The 15,666-nt window shown below is 42.4% G+C and overlaps 3 protein-coding genes across 3 annotated transcripts; 2 read left to right on the top strand and 1 right to left on the bottom strand.

The window, feature by feature from the left end:
• Positions 1 to 366: 366 nt before the first annotated feature.
• LOC116674784 (60S ribosomal protein L10a) lies at positions 367 to 2,851 on the top strand. Its single transcript, XM_032507042.1, has 6 exons — positions 367 to 458; positions 888 to 959; positions 1,062 to 1,142; positions 2,074 to 2,222; positions 2,323 to 2,495; positions 2,633 to 2,851. The coding sequence occupies exons 1-6, from the start codon at positions 454 to 456 to the stop codon at positions 2,801 to 2,803; spliced, it is 651 nt and encodes a 216-aa protein (XP_032362933.1). The 5' UTR covers positions 367 to 453; the 3' UTR covers positions 2,804 to 2,851.
• Positions 2,852 to 4,052: 1,201 nt separating this feature from the next.
• On the top strand, positions 4,053 to 8,384 carry LOC116674781 (lymphoid-restricted membrane protein). The gene is made up of 13 exons (XM_032507040.1): positions 4,053 to 4,101; positions 4,215 to 4,275; positions 4,353 to 4,425; positions 4,523 to 4,550; positions 5,120 to 5,260; positions 5,346 to 5,477; positions 6,169 to 6,325; positions 6,408 to 6,448; positions 6,539 to 6,586; positions 6,658 to 6,779; positions 6,873 to 6,995; positions 7,926 to 8,039; positions 8,116 to 8,384. Exons 1-13 carry the CDS (start codon positions 4,090 to 4,092, stop codon positions 8,291 to 8,293), a joined length of 1,230 nt encoding a protein of 409 aa, XP_032362931.1. The 5' UTR covers positions 4,053 to 4,089; the 3' UTR covers positions 8,294 to 8,384.
• Positions 8,385 to 8,460: 76 nt separating this feature from the next.
• LOC116674786 (innate immunity activator protein) lies at positions 8,461 to 12,711 on the bottom strand. The gene is made up of 9 exons (XM_032507044.1): positions 12,239 to 12,711; positions 11,863 to 11,996; positions 11,608 to 11,730; positions 11,290 to 11,524; positions 11,131 to 11,184; positions 10,697 to 10,922; positions 10,401 to 10,547; positions 9,611 to 10,307; positions 8,461 to 9,230 (listed from the first exon to the last, which is right to left on the bottom strand). Exons 1-9 carry the CDS (start codon positions 12,384 to 12,386, stop codon positions 9,138 to 9,140), a joined length of 1,857 nt encoding a protein of 618 aa, XP_032362935.1. The 5' UTR covers positions 12,387 to 12,711; the 3' UTR covers positions 8,461 to 9,137.
• Positions 12,712 to 15,666: the final 2,955 nt, after the last annotated feature.

The following is a 15,666-nucleotide window of genomic DNA, read 5'->3' as shown; positions in this document are numbered from 1 at the left end:
CTTCTACCATAAATATACATGTCATTTGTATGCCTGGCTTTTAAATATACACCTTTCTTGTAGTAGTGTAGTTTAAAAAAAAGACAGGATCTTTTGAACTTTATTTAATTGGACTCCTTTACATTTAGTCAACACAGTCTACAAATCTTTTTTGACAATGTAATATGTTGAGCACAGCAAACATACTGTACACTGTCATAAAAATACTAATCAGACGTCCATTTAAATAATTAGAAACATCAAATAAGTGACACGAGTAAACAATATTCTACAAAGTCACAATTAGTATTATGCATAGACCGTTAATCTATGTTATGTGAATGTGTGTAGCACAGTAAAAAAAAAGTAGTTTGCGCTTTTTGATGACGTCAACAAAAGGCAGCCTTTATCCTGCGTAGCTTCCGCTTGAACTTCCTTTTCATCGTAGCGAGACGGGAGGGACAAGCCGCTAAAATGAGGTTAGACACATTTTAAGTAATAAATGTCTAAATATGAACTCTTTCCACGTTCGAACGGAGGTGTACTACCTTTCTCAGCTTGTGGTATTGTTATTTATGCCGCAGTTATGTTATCTATTAATATTATTTAGAAATGGGGGAAGCAAAGTGTTGGTGCGGAACCGGCTCATCTGGCGCTGTAACGTTAGGATCGCCACACCGAGTTTTAGATGTAATCCACTGTCATCCACACAATTAAAACGGGTTTTTGAAACCGATCAAGCATCGGATGTATACATTAGGTTTCCTAGATAATATCTTAGGCAAACTTTCCCAACTTAGTACCTGTTTTTATGTTCGTTGGGTCGCCGTTATAGACCAATCGAAGTAACTGTGTTTATGGAGGTGTTAATATAATTAACTTTAATTTAACGTGTTTTTATGTAACAGTAAGGTATCCAGGGATACGTTGTACGAAGCTGTGAAGGAGGTCCTGCAGGGCTCTCTGACCAAGCCAAGGAAGTAAGTTCATAATCAAATGGGGGGGAAGCTGGTAATCCGGTGACACTTTGATAATATGCATGAATGGGATACCGTGTGACGTTCTAAACTATCTGTCTGTAGGTTTACGGAGACTGTGGAGCTGCAGATCAGCTTGAAAAACTATGATCCCCAGAAGGACAAGCGTTTCTCCGGCACTGTCAGGTTCGACCTTTTACTGTTTCACCCAACCTTTTCCCTGTGTGCGTCCAGCCCTGTCTAAGTATTACAACAGCCTGTTATATGGCAAGTAGTTGCTAAAATCTCAAAAGTATAAAATGTAAATCCAGACAGGCCAGGGGCAGACATGGAGAAGTACTCTGGGTAGTCTGACTGAGCTGACCCAGCCTTGCTGGTGGAGGTGAAGCAGGCGGACCCCTACCCTGGGTCTTAAAACATGAGGGGAGGCTTTGAGTGGCTGAGCTGGTAAGTTCATGTCCTCAAGCCGACCAATTAACATTACGTAATCAAAGAGGTCAGCTGGACACCGGCCACAGTGGTGGTATGGGTAAGGCTCTTTCTATTACACAGTAAATGAGGAAGGTGTCATTTGGTAAATGGCAGAGCATGAGTTTCAATGTCTAATTGTAGACAAGTAAACATTTTTCATCACAAAATATAAATATCTGATATATGAATGAATGTATGATAAATTTCTTTGTCTTAAAATCCAACAAGGCTGCTCCGTGCATCAACAGCTGTGGAAGCTGTTGTAACATACAGTTATAAGCGCTTCTGTGTCACTTGTCTCACTAAATTAGTCATACACACAGCGCTTTCCGTATTTTCTTTGGACAATATTGTACCCTGTTTGTATGCACAAAGACAGCCTAAAGTGTTATAAACTGGTATTGCTAACAATGGCTAACCTGGCTAAAGCTAATAAGCCATGAAAAACCAATTTGTAAATTGTACGCATTCAACTTGGGTGTGATGTCCGGAGTTCCGGGGTAAATGGTATGCACTACTATACCAGCATGTTGTGAACTTTGCAGAAGTATTCTGTCAACCATACCCTGCCTTACAGCCAACTGATGCCCCTTTGTTTGACGTTGGGTTGGGAGCAGTGTCTCTTAACAGCTTTGTTAATCTGCAGGCTGAAGTCTCTTCCAAGGCCAAAATTCTCTGTGTGCATTCTGGGAGACCAGCAGCACTGTGACGAGGCCAAAGCCGCTGAGCTGCCACACATGGACATCGAGGCTCTCAAGAAGCTCAACAAGAACAAAAAGATGGTCAAGAAGCTTGGTACGAAAGTTGGCATCATGACCCACGAGACACCTGATTTGTAACATTTGCTGTCGGGCCTTTTAAAACATTTGTCTTGTTTTCAATTGCCCTCCTCTAGCTAAGAAGTATGATGCCTTCCTGGCCTCTGAGTCTCTGATCAAGCAGATCCCTCGTATCCTGGGTCCTGGGCTGAACAAGGCCGGCAAGTTCCCCTCCCTGCTCACCCACAACGAGAACCTGAACACCAAGGTGGATGAGGTCAAATCCACAATCAAATTCCAGATGAAGAAGGTACGCTCAGCAGTACTAAAAGAAACATGCCACTTTACTGATCGTTACTTAACTTTTAATCTTAAACACTAAGGTTATATTGAAGAAATTGGTGGTTGGGTTACTAAATAATTTATTATCTTTGCTTTGTGCTGTAGGTGCTGTGTCTGGCTGTGGCTGTAGGACATGTGAAGATGACCGAGGATGAGCTTGTGTACAACATCCACCTGGCTGTTAACTTCCTGGTGTCTCTGCTGAAGAAGAACTGGCAGAACGTGCGTGCCCTCTACGTCAAGAGCACCATGGGCAAACCCCAGCGCCTCTACTAAATAACCGCTTTTCTATTAATAAAAATGTGGATATGGCTCCAAAGTTGACAGTTTTTGGGTGTTTTTACTTTTTTGTCATTTCTTTGTGTAATTGTCAGTAATAGTTAGAATTTAGGGCACTTGGTAATCAAATCATCTTTTGTTCATAGTTAAGTCTAATCTTTTTGCGAACAAGAACTTATTTAAATCATTAAAAGAATACTAGGTCTAATCACTCGGTTTTGAAGGAACTAAACCAATACTGAAGAATACTACACGGGAACAGAAACAAGTCGAAAACATGTAGCTCTTTCTTCCCTTGTTCAACAATGTTGAATGATGATAGAGCGTTGTTTATTGTCAGTTAATGTATCCAGACTAGAAAGTTTTGCTTTACTTTTTCAAATGTTAGGCATATGGGTTTTCCAATTTTCAGTAGTAATAGCAAGTGTACGTTAATCTATTCAACAATTAGCCAGACAATGTAACACAGTGGATTCCCATTGACCCTAGTATTTTAATCAGACTTGTTTGCAGATATGCAAAGGTTTATTGTACATGATCATAAAATGTACAGTTGAACTCCATCGTTATAGAATCATTTTTAAATGGTGTAAGGAAACCAAGACAATTCTCCCCCGCCCATTGTAGTTATTGGACAACTAGTTTCTTGAAGCAATCAAACTTGGCCAACACTGTCCTAATGGTCTGGGGGTGGACCAAAGCAGGTCTAATATTGTACTCCTGTAATTACATGGGTAAGATAAAATAACAACCCTGATGATAATGGAGTCCAGCTGTCTTGATATAGCTGACCTGATCAGTGGGAGAATACAGTAGTGTAACACTATTGTACACCCCTTTGTGTCATGTTTGTGTACAGTAAAAGTACATGCATCCACCAATCAACTTAAAGATATTTAAATATTCCTGTGTCTTTGCAGTGTTTGGGGTTAGTGCGGTGTACTAGGTACATTTATTGGTACATTTGATCCATCACTTTGGACAACACCGGCATTTATTTATTAAAGATAAAAACACAACAAGTACAGCCACGGCTCCCCTCGAGCCTCTTGGGGCAGTCGTCCTGCTCTGGTTTGACTGTGGATCTCTTAATAGGATTATCTATTCTCAGTACAGGGGAGAAGAGAACCAAACACATTGAAGACCTTGTGAGAATGTATTTGTGTTTACAGCAACAATGAAAAATCCAGCGTTAACTGCAAAGAGGATTTGAATAATTGAATCTGTTTTTTACCCGAGAAGACGTTTGGATTAGTCTTTTGAAGACACCAGTTGATGTATTGATGAACTCCCAGGTGAGTTGAATAATCTACCAGCTGTCCTCACCTGCTCCTCTTAACACTGAGACAACTTTATAGTAATGGCTGTATCATTTAGTAATAGAGGTAATGTTTCTAACTAATTTCAGCCTGATGCAGAGACAACCAACCATCTGTCCACCATGCTGGGCAGTCAAGATAGTGACGAAGGTAACAACATGTTCACAAAAGGTCAAGGAACCAGTATAATGGCTCTGCATCATAACTGGGTTTTGTCTTTACAACAGAAACCAATCAAGAAGAGCCCTCAATCACAAACTGGAACGAGCTGTCCATTATAGAACGTGTAGGCCTCAACAGGTGACACAGCCTCATATTAATATTTTAATTAAGTTTATCTAAACAACATGATTTCATCAGATTTTTCATCAAACTTATCTTGTTTTCTGACGTGGAGTGTGGAGATGTCAGAAAAAGATCTGGAGGTAGGTCACCTACTTCTTCACCATTATATACCACGCATTACATGCTTTTTTAACTAGTTTTCCCTCCATTTCTTGGCCTACTTGTGCAGTTTTATGTTTTATGTCACTTGTATGCAATATTGGCTTGTTGTGCCTCATGTATGGCTATCATGCTTGTTATAATCACACTGGCCATTAAAAGATCCCACCCTAATGCTCTTGTAACGAAAGTGATAGTGAAAACTCTGTCGTCATCCCGTGCAAAGATGTATTTAAAAGCTTGTACACACAGGAGGGATGATTACAACTAACAACACCAGTCATATGGGCACCTGACTATTGGTTGAACACAGACTTGAAAAACTGTGTACCTATCCTTTAATGTTTTAATAGTAACATTTTGTTCATCGAGGCATTGAAGAGTGTTCTTGATTTTGTGCTGAATACTTTGATATCAAGCAACAGTTTTTAATTTATATTTATTATCATTTCAACCATAAAGACTACAGCTTAAATCCTGACAATACATTAAGGTTTGAAATGTAAGGGGTTATTTAAAACCTGAGTGAAATGAATGTTGTTGCTTCCAGACGGCCTTCTGTCAGATCGCCCTGGCCTTCCGCTGTGATCAGTACACCCTGAAGCAGAGGCTGCAGGCGGAGGAGCACGCCCGCAACCTGGCTGAGGAGAACATCCAGCTGGAGCTGACCAGAGGCAGAGAAACCCTGGAGGTGCAATAACTGACAGATGATGTGAACAAAACCCCTAATAACGCCACCAGTGTGCAAATGTGTGTGTTTCTGTGTGTGTTTTTAGACGCTGAAAGGCCTGTGTCTGGACAGTAAGCGCAGTATGATCCTGCAGAGGCTGCAGCTGTCTCTGGACATCCTCAGTGGGACTGTGGAACGAATCTCCAACACGGCAGAGGTGCTCGGCGCTGTGCACCAGGTACGTTGAGACTCTTATTTAATATTTGGATAGCTAAGTGCCCCTTCAGACTGTGGTTTCCAACCTGTGGGTCGGAGCTCCAAGAAAGAGTCCCAGAAGAGACGTTCTCATCATGGATTTATAAGTTTCTGTTCATGATTTAATCATTGGTTAATGGAAAAAAAAAATGTATTAGCGTGGAAGCCTACAGTGTACAATAAGCCACAAGGCAGACATCTTACAGCCCATTACACATTTACCTGATAACATTAAATATTTATTACCAAATAAGAAACAAAGTTAAAATGTGTGGTAAAAACAGATGTGTGTAGGTTTGTACACTGTTTTAGGAGCAGCAACCATATGCCATTATAGTGTCTTAATAATGATCTGTAACACATTATAAAATAGTTATGTACATATATATATATACAGTGTATATATGTGAAATGGACACTAGGTTGCAGGAACAGATCGGAATGTGTAAAACTAGTAGAAGTATCTCAACCTTTTAAAGGTAACCCTGACCGTGCAGGACAAAAAAACGCAGTTATTCTGATGCTAATTGGTCACTGGTGTACAGACATCCGTGTGTGTACAGAGGTGGCTCACTGTGTACTAAGAGTTTGTTCACTGTTTGAGCTGCAAATGACCTGAAATCTTTGGACTCGTCATCTTTGAAGTCTCCATCATCATTTCCTGATCTCAACAGGAGGCTAGAGTAAGTCATGAAGTCGAACTGATGGTTGCTCATGTGGAGAATCTGAGGAGACAACATGAGAGAAACCTGGCAGAGCTGGAGGAGGCCAAGAAGACGATCCAGCAGCAGAACTCCTGCAAAAACAGCATCGACCAAAGAGCATCGCCAGGTTCTCGGATTCTATCTTGTGGTGTTTGTCGTGTTCATCATGTTCTGCCGTGTGCAATGTCTGACCGAATCTCTTGTTCTAGAACCAGAGGAAAGTGACACCAGAAAGAAAATCTCTCATCAGGTATGCAGATATTTGGCCTATCGTTCCATCTAAAATGGGTAGCCACCTTTTCATCACTTCAATATGCCTTTTGTTTTTGTCATTTTTTAGAGCATTCGTCGCAGAGTCAGCATAACACTCATTCCCAGCCAAATCCAGGTAAGGAACTTTCTTTACAGTCGTTCTCATCCAGAAACCCCAAATGAGTGTCTCCTTCTTTGTCTCTACAGGAGAAGATAAAGCAAGACTTGAAGAACCAAGCTACTCCTAGAAGGTCCTTTAGCAAGGAGTCCTTCCTCACCTGCCCGTCTCCCCCCCTGAGACCAGAGTCCAGCTACTCAGTGGATGACAGGTCAACTTGAGGCTCTGCTTTTACTCTTTGTGCCTGGGCCACATGATCAACAACTGTGCATCACATCACTTGATTTCCCTTTTCTCTCTTCAGGCCACTGGATCCAGATGAAACTCCGACAGAAGCTCCAGCTGCTGAGCTTCCTTCACCTCCCACCCCCAAATCAGAGGACCTCCCATCGAAACAACTGGCCACCAGAAAGACACACAACAAAAAGTGTGGAATCAAAATAGCAGAAACATCATCACAATACCATAACCTGCAGTAAACACCACATTTGAAGAAGTGCTTGCTGTTTTTTTTCCAATTATTGTTCTTCCTTGACAATAGTGTAATTAATTACCTTAATTAACAGCCAGTATTAATGTTATTAGAAACACATATACACTACCGGTCAAAAGTTTGGGGTCACTTAGAAATTTCCATTGCACTCCATTATAGACAGAATACCAGCTGAGGTCAGTTGCATTGTTTTTTTAACCCGGTCAGCAGTTTTCAAATTACATTATGTGCTTACATAATTGCAAAAGGATTCTCAGTTAGTTTTTTAAAATGATATCAGATTAGTAAACAGAATGTACCTCTGGAACATTGGATAAATGGTTGCTGATAATGGGCAATGTAGATATTGCATTAAAGATCAGCCCCCCACTCAGATCAGCTGGTATTCTGTCTATAATGGAGTGGCATGGAAATTTGTAAGTGACCCCAAACTTTTGACCGGTAGTGTATGTATTTCCTGCTGTGAAAAAAGATTTATTGCAAGAGAAACAATGCAAGTTTCCATTCAATTGAAAACTAAAATGTTAAAGAGCTCTAAGGGGGCTATTAGATTTTCACCCAATCTTGAGGCTCTGGTTTATAGAGAGAGTTTAGAGAAAGTTTTTTTTGTAATTGGAAGTAGAGTTGTTGGGGCCCAGAGCTCATTGCTCAGGGGATCTTGAGCTGGCCGAGTTTATAGAACGGAATTAATTTGTATATGTGTATAACAATTCCTGGGGATATATGGAATTGTGACCGTAACTTTCTATATTTCACATGAGTACAAACTAAAGACTGATAAATAACACCACCAGATAGGGTTTTTTTCTGTCATTTTGTCCACCCTTTTAACATTGCTTTGACACTAAACGGTCTTTGTTACAGATCCCCTCTGGAGACTTTGCGACAGAGACACAAGGGCAAAGCTGCGTTGTCAAAGAAAAAGGCAGACAAGGATAAAAAAATTACAAATATTTACCAACAGCTTTCTGCAAGCCCGTAAGTCAATTTATGTTTTTAAAAGACAACTGTGAAGATTTCTTTTGGACAAACACTGACTAAATGCTGTCCTCAGGTGTGGCTCCTTGAGGAGACATCATCCGCTGGCTCACTGGTTGTATCGCTGTCGCTGGGCGCTGTTCTGCACGTACCTGTTTGTGCTTTTCTGTGTCCTAACATTGGCTTACTGTTTGTGGAAGCTTCACGATGGACCACCTGAGCCGTGGGTATTCAGTCATCAGGACGCAGTCTAAATTCTGTGGCTGTGTTGCAAACATGAAGCATGCAGACAGCGGAAACACCTGTATCAGTCTTTGGATATGAATATAAAAACATTGGATGACACTGTTGGTTGTTTGTGTGTTTCGAAATACTTTAAGTGAAATACCTTCTAGATAACACAGCCACAAACACTTCACTTACAGCTGTCCTTTTTTATTATAAATATACAAAAAACACATCAAAACTGATACAATCACTTGGTTAGTAAGAAAACTCCATACTGCAGTCAAACCACCGTTTAAGGCATCAGTGATTAATTATTAAGAGTTAGTAGCAAACGTTAAGATTCAACTCACTTCACTTCATTACTAGATGTTAAATTTTACCTATATACCGTATATATATGTATATACTATATATATATAGCAATGCATTTTCAAAGCTTATCAACATTTTAGTTATAAGTCTTCATGTTGCAAAGATGAAGTTCTCATTAAAAGATAAAAATAGTATAACATTAAAATTATATTAGGAATGGAGAAACTTATTTGAAAACTACTGTAGAGGAATTTCATGTGCAAAATGTGTGCCAGACACAAGGAAGTTCTTGAAACTACAGCAAATCTTTTTTTCTTTGAACCTACATTCACCTCCGAAATTTTAGAAACATCCATTGGAAAACAATTTAAAATAAATAAAAGTGACATACCACCTTACATTAAGTTTTAAATTAAAAGACGAGAGAGAAATGTGCTCATCTTCTCATGTCAACATACATTCTCACAGAGAGTCAAAAGCCTTAATAAATACCGAGATAAGGACGAGAGGAATAACAGCCCTCCTACTGAACATACTGCAGAGTGGTAAAGCGTTGAGTTACACCTGGCTCACGATTTCAGCATCCTCCGCAACAAACCACTGGACTGGAGTCCCGTCCGCAGCTCTCTGGAGAATCACATTACCCAAACCCTGTGGAGAAAACAATCAGGGTTTACCTTATGCATACTGCACATACATATATTGTGTATATGATTAGTTGATCAAAGAAACATTAATCGGCAGCTATTTTATTAATTGATTCAGTCATTTTTCAAGCAAAAATGATGAAAAAATGGGATTCCTCCAGCTTCTCATATGTGAGTATTTGTTGCTTTTTCATTATTTTAACATTATTGTGAACTAAATATTTTTGGGTTTTGGACCGTTGGTCGGACAAACCAAGAAATTTGAAGACATCACCTTTGACCCCAGGAAATTGTGATGGACATTTCCATTGATATCTGATGTTTTGCAGATCAAACAATTAATCGATTTATGGAGGAAATAATGAACCGACTGGCTGCACCAACCTGTTTAAATGGCGGCAGATGAGGTGAAGTGGGGCTCTTGACACTCAGGAAGCTCTGCTGATCCACGCAGCCAGGCCGAAACTTCTGCAGCTGATTCCTCTGATGCCAGGACTTCAACTCCTCTGACACGATGTCCCTGGGCATCAGCCTGATGGCGTGGTTCGGATACTCCTTCAGTGAGGGCGTTCGCACCAGCCTGGTGTAAGGCGGAGGCGGCTTTAGGATTCCCCTCGGGGACAACACTCCCTCCGGCCACTGCCTTTGCTGAGGGCTGTGTGCCACAGGAGGGGAGGAAAGGAAGCACTTCCCCATGTCCAGGTCTTGAGGAGAGAGGGGGCAATCTTCTTCTATTGCCCTGATGTAGCTAGGATTGGGCTGGGACTGGTTGATGTTCTTGTGTGAGCTGGCGAAGTTGGAGAGCCATATCTTTTGTGCCCCCAAGTGGAATCCGTAAGGCGGCGGGCAGAGCTTTGGGATCTCAGTGGGTCCATCCCTGCCAGGAGAGCTAATGTAGGAGGAGGACGAGTGCTCCGAGCTGCTGTCTTCCGAGCTGGACTGGTAAGGGCGTAAGGGAGAGTTCTCTGGAGAACGCACCATGAAATCAGCCAGGCAGCGTCGCTGTGGCAGCTTGGCTCGCTCTTGATTGTTCTCTGAGTGCAGGCGCTCCTTGTCAGCATGTAGCTTACTTTTGGGAAGTCTGAGGAGACATGTGAAATTGTAAAATTATAGTACACATATTGTGATGCTCCCTGTGCATTGGTGTACGTATGTATATGACTTCTCTGTGTACCTGAAGGACTGGGAGTACTGTCGGCGTACATGTAGCTCTGGGGTGGAGGGGGCGCTGGTGGAGTGGTTCTGACGCAGAGCCGTGTTCTTTAGAAACTGCGACAGAGGAATTATGCTCTCTGCAGACACCTGAGTTCCTGCTGGACTACTGCACACAACAAAAACAGAAAAGGATGATGTGAGATATGATTACTGACACGTTGGTTTATTTTTTTTTCTCTCTTATAGTCATGTTGACACACACTACCCAGTGCAGTTGTGTATTCAATGGGTGAATAGTACACACTAGACTCCTACCTGGACCTGCTGCTGTTAGCAGACTGAGGGTTTGTGGCCTTCTGGTAAGGCTGATCCAGACTGGACTCTTTCCACGGAGAGTTCTGGATGGGAGAGCGCTCATACTCCACACTGAGCTGGCTTGATGACTGCTGGGACAACTGAAGGGTTGTGGCTGACAACTGGAGGGGATCTGAACAGGAAGTGCCCGACACTGGAGGAGAGAGAGGGACGGGCAAGTCCACATCTGTGTGTGATCACAGAGAACATCAAACAGTCACTATCATGCTGCTCCAAAATATATCTGATCTACATTATCTATTGCATCATTCTAATTCATACTTATTTTACTGTATTGTCTAAATCTAAGCATGTTAGTCTGAGAGTGATAAAAAACTTCAAAGAATATATATGCACATTTATACATGTATAAATGTACTCTCCACTCCACTCACCATCATCCAGGGCCACCACATCAGACAGGGAACTGTCATCAGACATGCACAGATCTGCATACAGAAAGAACATTATGAAAAAGTGTCCATCAAACCCAAAGAATGTGTTAATAAGTGCAGTGCACAATATGGCCTGAAGGGGACAGCAGTGCAACTCACCTCTGTTTTGGTTGTTTGTGATGCTAAAGTTCGGTGAGTTGCACTCGCTCTTGATCCTGTGCTGGAACACGGCCTCCTGCAGATCCTTCACCTTCTTCTCTACCCTCTTGCACTGCTGCAGTCGGCTCTTCTTCTGTGGTTTACTAAGGTTCTCCTCCAGGGAGAGTTTGCGAGCCGCCTCATAAATCTGCCGCTGAAGAGCCAAGTCAGTTTCCAGCACTTGCAGCACTGAATCCTGTGATAAACAGACATTCTGACATTTAGTTTTGTAATCTCTTTCTTTCCCCAAAAATAGTCAACTTGAATGGATTCCCGTACCTGTTTATCCAGATGGATCAGACCTTCGTCAAGCTTGAAGGAAGCTCCAATCCTCCTTCTGACCCGCGGTAGCTTCTCATCGGGCATCACAGGATAGTCTGAGGGCAGTTTCCCAGTCAGCTCCTTTGATTTCACAATAAAAGTGTTGATTACAAAAAGGTGAAAAGTGTGACCCCTATACACCAATTGCAAATATAACCACTCATTTAAAGCTAAAATATACTGGTAATATGTTGTCATCTAGAAATGACTTACTGCCTCCCGGATGCAGAGCTTCCTGAGCTCCAGGAGGCAGAGCTCCAGGCGCTCCTCCAGAGACTGGTGCTTCAGCTTCAGGGCTCTGGTGTGGGTGGTCAGCTCCTTCACCGGGGACGTAGGGCTGTCTGGACCTGCAGTGAACGCACAGAGGATCAGACTTTCCTCATAAAAATCTGTATGTGACCATTTGATTTATTCAGTTTCCTCTTAAAATGTTCATGAATCGTAAAAATGAGCTAGGAATTAGTTATTGAAATATAAATAAATACAACAATGTGACATGCAACATTTTCTTTAGCTTGCTGTTTTCAGCCTCAAACTATACATGACACATGAGGAAATTAGATGCTGTATTTTGTGGTGATATTCATACCAGAGTGCACAATAATCCCACTGTCAGTGTCACTGATCTCCTCTTTGCTCTCGATGGCCGTCATCTTGACTTTCTGCTCTTTTGTTTTTAGAAGCACCTGTTGAAATGAGCAGATATTACAGAGATTGGTAAAAATGAGATTGGTCATTTATAAGAATACAGATTCTTCTGTTGTTTTTCTAGTACCACATGGCTTCATTTATGCTCCCTGCTGCTGCTTTACTTAACAAAAGTGAATGACTGGCGAGTGTCCTTTCACACACTTAGCCATGCAGCTCTCCATCTCCCTCCTCCTCCACCTCTTTCTTCCTCCCATGCTTCCTCACAAAAGAGGCAGACCCCCACGGTTGACTCGGCACATGTGCGGGGGTTAATCTGAATCATGGTGCCATGGTGACGGGGCATGGCGCGACTGGCTAGGGGAGCGTGTCGCGATGAGGCGTGTCAGAGGGCGTTTAAAGAGCCCAGACCCCGAAAAAGAAAGCAGATGGCAGCAGGAATTACCCTACTCATGGACTGCACCTGTTCCCCCCCACACACCCCTCCCTCATCTTCTATTCAACCAGTGTCCAGAAAACCCTCTGGGGGCTTTGAAGTGGAAGAATGTCTCAATGCTGGACTTGTCCATGCAGCATCAGATCACAAGGTCCCTGCTGACTCCTCTGCGACACTGCCCATTTCACTTTCACACCTTCACAAACAGGCAAGCACAATTCATGTTTATGGCCCGCTCCGTTCCATTGTTGCTGTCTACCAAACATCTGACTAACACAAAACAAAAAACGAGATGTGGAGAGGAACGACAGCAAGAAGAGGAACACAATGACAACAACAAATTGGAGAAAACATTTAAGGGATAAGTCAAGGTTTTAAAACCTGGCAAGGGGGACTGTGTGTGGCAGTTTGGTGAAATCACCTTATATTAGCCACGCTTATTGCTTCAATGCCAACATTCATAAAATCATAGTTCATGAACTTTAGCCGTCACTGCATTAATATCATGCAAATAAATAATGTGTTGTTAATCAGGGTGAATAAAGGGAGAATGACATGCAAACAGACACCACATGAATGAATGTGTTCCTAAGGCGGCTGCGTATAATCCTCAACTCTTGTCTCATCTTCTATGTTTGGAGATTGGTATCAGGCCTTTTCCTGTAGGGACCAGTAGGACACAGAGGTAGACAGGATATTATTGTGTATCCGATAGGTGACCCATTCACTACCGCAACTCATGTGAACTGACGCAGCTATGAGTAGCTGTATAGTACAATGAGGCACAGGCAGCTTGAGTCAGTAAGACAACACTGCAACAAAGGCCCTGTATCCACCAACCAGCCTCAATAATCTGCTGTGGCTCAATATCTGCTGACAACTCTGCTTTAGGCCTGAGCTGCGTTGTTGGGCCAATATTGAGACAAGGCTGCAGTGAGAGATGGGGAAAGGAACAGTGTTGAGTTTTAATGTGCACGGTCGAGGCCTGCTGTACTCTCAGACATATGGCTCCATGCTGCAGTCAACAGGAATCCAGCCTGGTAATCAGAGACAGGCAGGGTAATGTGGGATTTACCCAGTTACACCCCATAACTCTCTGAAGACGTTCACAAGAGTCTGTGGTCGGAGGTCTCGGCTGAGTAAGTGGGTGGTTGGGTGGGTGAGTACGGATAAAACAGCAGATTTCACTAGAAGTTACCGCTTATTGCCAAGACATTGATGCCATTTGTTGTAACTTCATAAAAACCGTGAGTCCTGGGAGTGTTGAAATCATATCGTTACAAAGAGCCCCAAAAAAATTCTTGATCGAGTGTAACAGGAATAGCAGTCCATTTCCTGGAGGGATAGCTGCTGATACCACAGTCTCCACCCAGCTTGATTGATGTAGTCATAAACATCTTAATTGTGGCGTATGCGATCAACTCTAATGACGACTATCTAGGAACGTGTCAGGGATGGGACCATCCCACCCATCCTCGCTGCTCACTAGACTGTGACAGTGTAACGTCAACGGAAGTGGGGTGTTTATGGCAAGAGATCATGAAGTGGATTCCCTGTCTCCCAGACTTCCCCCACCCTTTCCCATGAGCCTTTGGAGCTGCAATCTCCTGGAATGCTGCCACCACCGCCACACTCATAACCACTGTGGTCGGCCCTGGAATTACCAATGGGGACCAGCCTGGCCGAGGAAACAGTAAGGGATGCCTGAAACTAGACCAAGGCCTGTTTGAACCCTGTAATTAAGACTCTCTACTGAATGCTGATACTATGGAAGAAACCAAATGACTTTACAGCATGCTTATTTCAGAGTCTGATGAAAAGCCAAAATCCATTCAGCAAAATGGATCCACTCTTCACACAATATGGGCTGCTGGAAGAAAAGTGCATCAATGTGGGGGAGCGGCAGGAGAAAAAAAATGAAGTGTTGCGACACTGGAGTCAGATCTTTCTCTTAAGAAGCAGCGCTGAGTGTGGAAACTCCACAGACTGCAGCAAAATACAGTTAATGCTAATGCTGTCAGCTTCTTTCTTTGGTCAGGGAAACATCGTTAAGAGGTGCAGGGGTCTATGTTTTTCCAGCAGACAATGAATAAGCACCATATCGGTCTGCTCTCACTGGAAGCCATATGCTGGCCAGATACACCAGCTCTGTCACAGCCCAACGACAGCATAAATACAGAAGGAAAGTAGAGCTGCGCCATTGTTCTCCAGAGGCTGAAGGGCTGACCGGAGAGCATGACATCTTGTCCCTCTGAGTCATCATTTCTGAGGCCTCTGTATGGACACTGATGGTCATCTCGGGCCCTTGGTAGGATGTGGCTACCCAAAGTAGTTTTCACACACAAATACCCGCTTACAAAAGAACGGGGGGGGGGGGGGATTCCAGAGACATAACAACACAGAGGTGTTGTCTTTAGCACCACAGTAGCACTGCATGTCTGTCAACATGTGGACTGATGGAGATGGTGTTTATTCTGCTGCCTTGGGCACAAACAACTGCCACTAAGTGGCCTGTTGAATATAAATCCTAAAGAGCTGTTCAGTTAAAACAAGCAGTTTATAATCATGGTACAGAAACAGAGCAAGTGATTGAACTACAGAGACTCAAATCAGTCTTCCAGATAGCAGCTGTCTTGTATTAGTTAATTCAAACTTGCTTAGTCTGATGATTTTAACATTGAGGTGTTTTAACTTGAAGAAAATAGTAGCCTAGTAGTAGGAGAAGTGCACCGATCCTTTTCAGATCCTCCCCAGTTTACTAAATAAAAAATGAATGGCAACATCACCCAATGAAAATGTTCCATTTAAATCCTGCATGTTCACTTAAATAAAAGTACATAGTATTGTTGACAAAATGTAGGTAATACAGTGTCAATAGTAAATGCATCATTATTTCTGCATTTTTGAATGTAAAGTTTTAATCTGTTAAGTGA

This window comes from Etheostoma spectabile, unplaced genomic scaffold, assembly GCF_008692095.1.
Source record: "Etheostoma spectabile isolate EspeVRDwgs_2016 unplaced genomic scaffold, UIUC_Espe_1.0 scaffold00001009, whole genome shotgun sequence".
Lineage (NCBI taxonomy): Eukaryota > Metazoa > Chordata > Actinopteri > Perciformes > Percidae > Etheostoma > Etheostoma spectabile.
The sequence above is the reverse complement of the archived record's forward strand: the minus strand, read 5'-3'. Positions and strand labels throughout refer to the sequence as shown.

Coding starts and splice junctions, on each gene's coding strand:
- LOC116674784 (XM_032507042.1), top strand. Junction 960..1,061: donor TCTCTGACCAAGCCAAGGAA/GTAAGTTCATAA, acceptor ATCTGTCTGTAG/GTTTACGGAGACTGTGGAGC. Junction 1,143..2,073: donor CGTTTCTCCGGCACTGTCAG/GTTCGACCTTTT, acceptor GTTAATCTGCAG/GCTGAAGTCTCTTCCAAGGC.
- LOC116674781 (XM_032507040.1), top strand. Junction 4,551..5,119: donor TGTCAGAAAAAGATCTGGAG/GTAGGTCACCTA, acceptor TGTTGCTTCCAG/ACGGCCTTCTGTCAGATCGC. Junction 6,996..7,925: donor AGAAAGACACACAACAAAAA/GTGTGGAATCAA, acceptor TCTTTGTTACAG/ATCCCCTCTGGAGACTTTGC.
- LOC116674786 (XM_032507044.1), bottom strand. CDS start 12,386: ATGACCAATCTCATTTTTACCAATCTCTGTAATATCTGCTCATTTCAA. Junction 11,997..12,238: donor TGGGATTATTGTGCACTCTG/GTATGAATATCA, acceptor CGTTCACTGCAG/GTCCAGACAGCCCTACGTCC. Junction 10,548..10,696: donor GCTAACAGCAGCAGGTCCAG/GTAGGAGTCTAG, acceptor TGTTGTGTGCAG/TAGTCCAGCAGGAACTCAGG.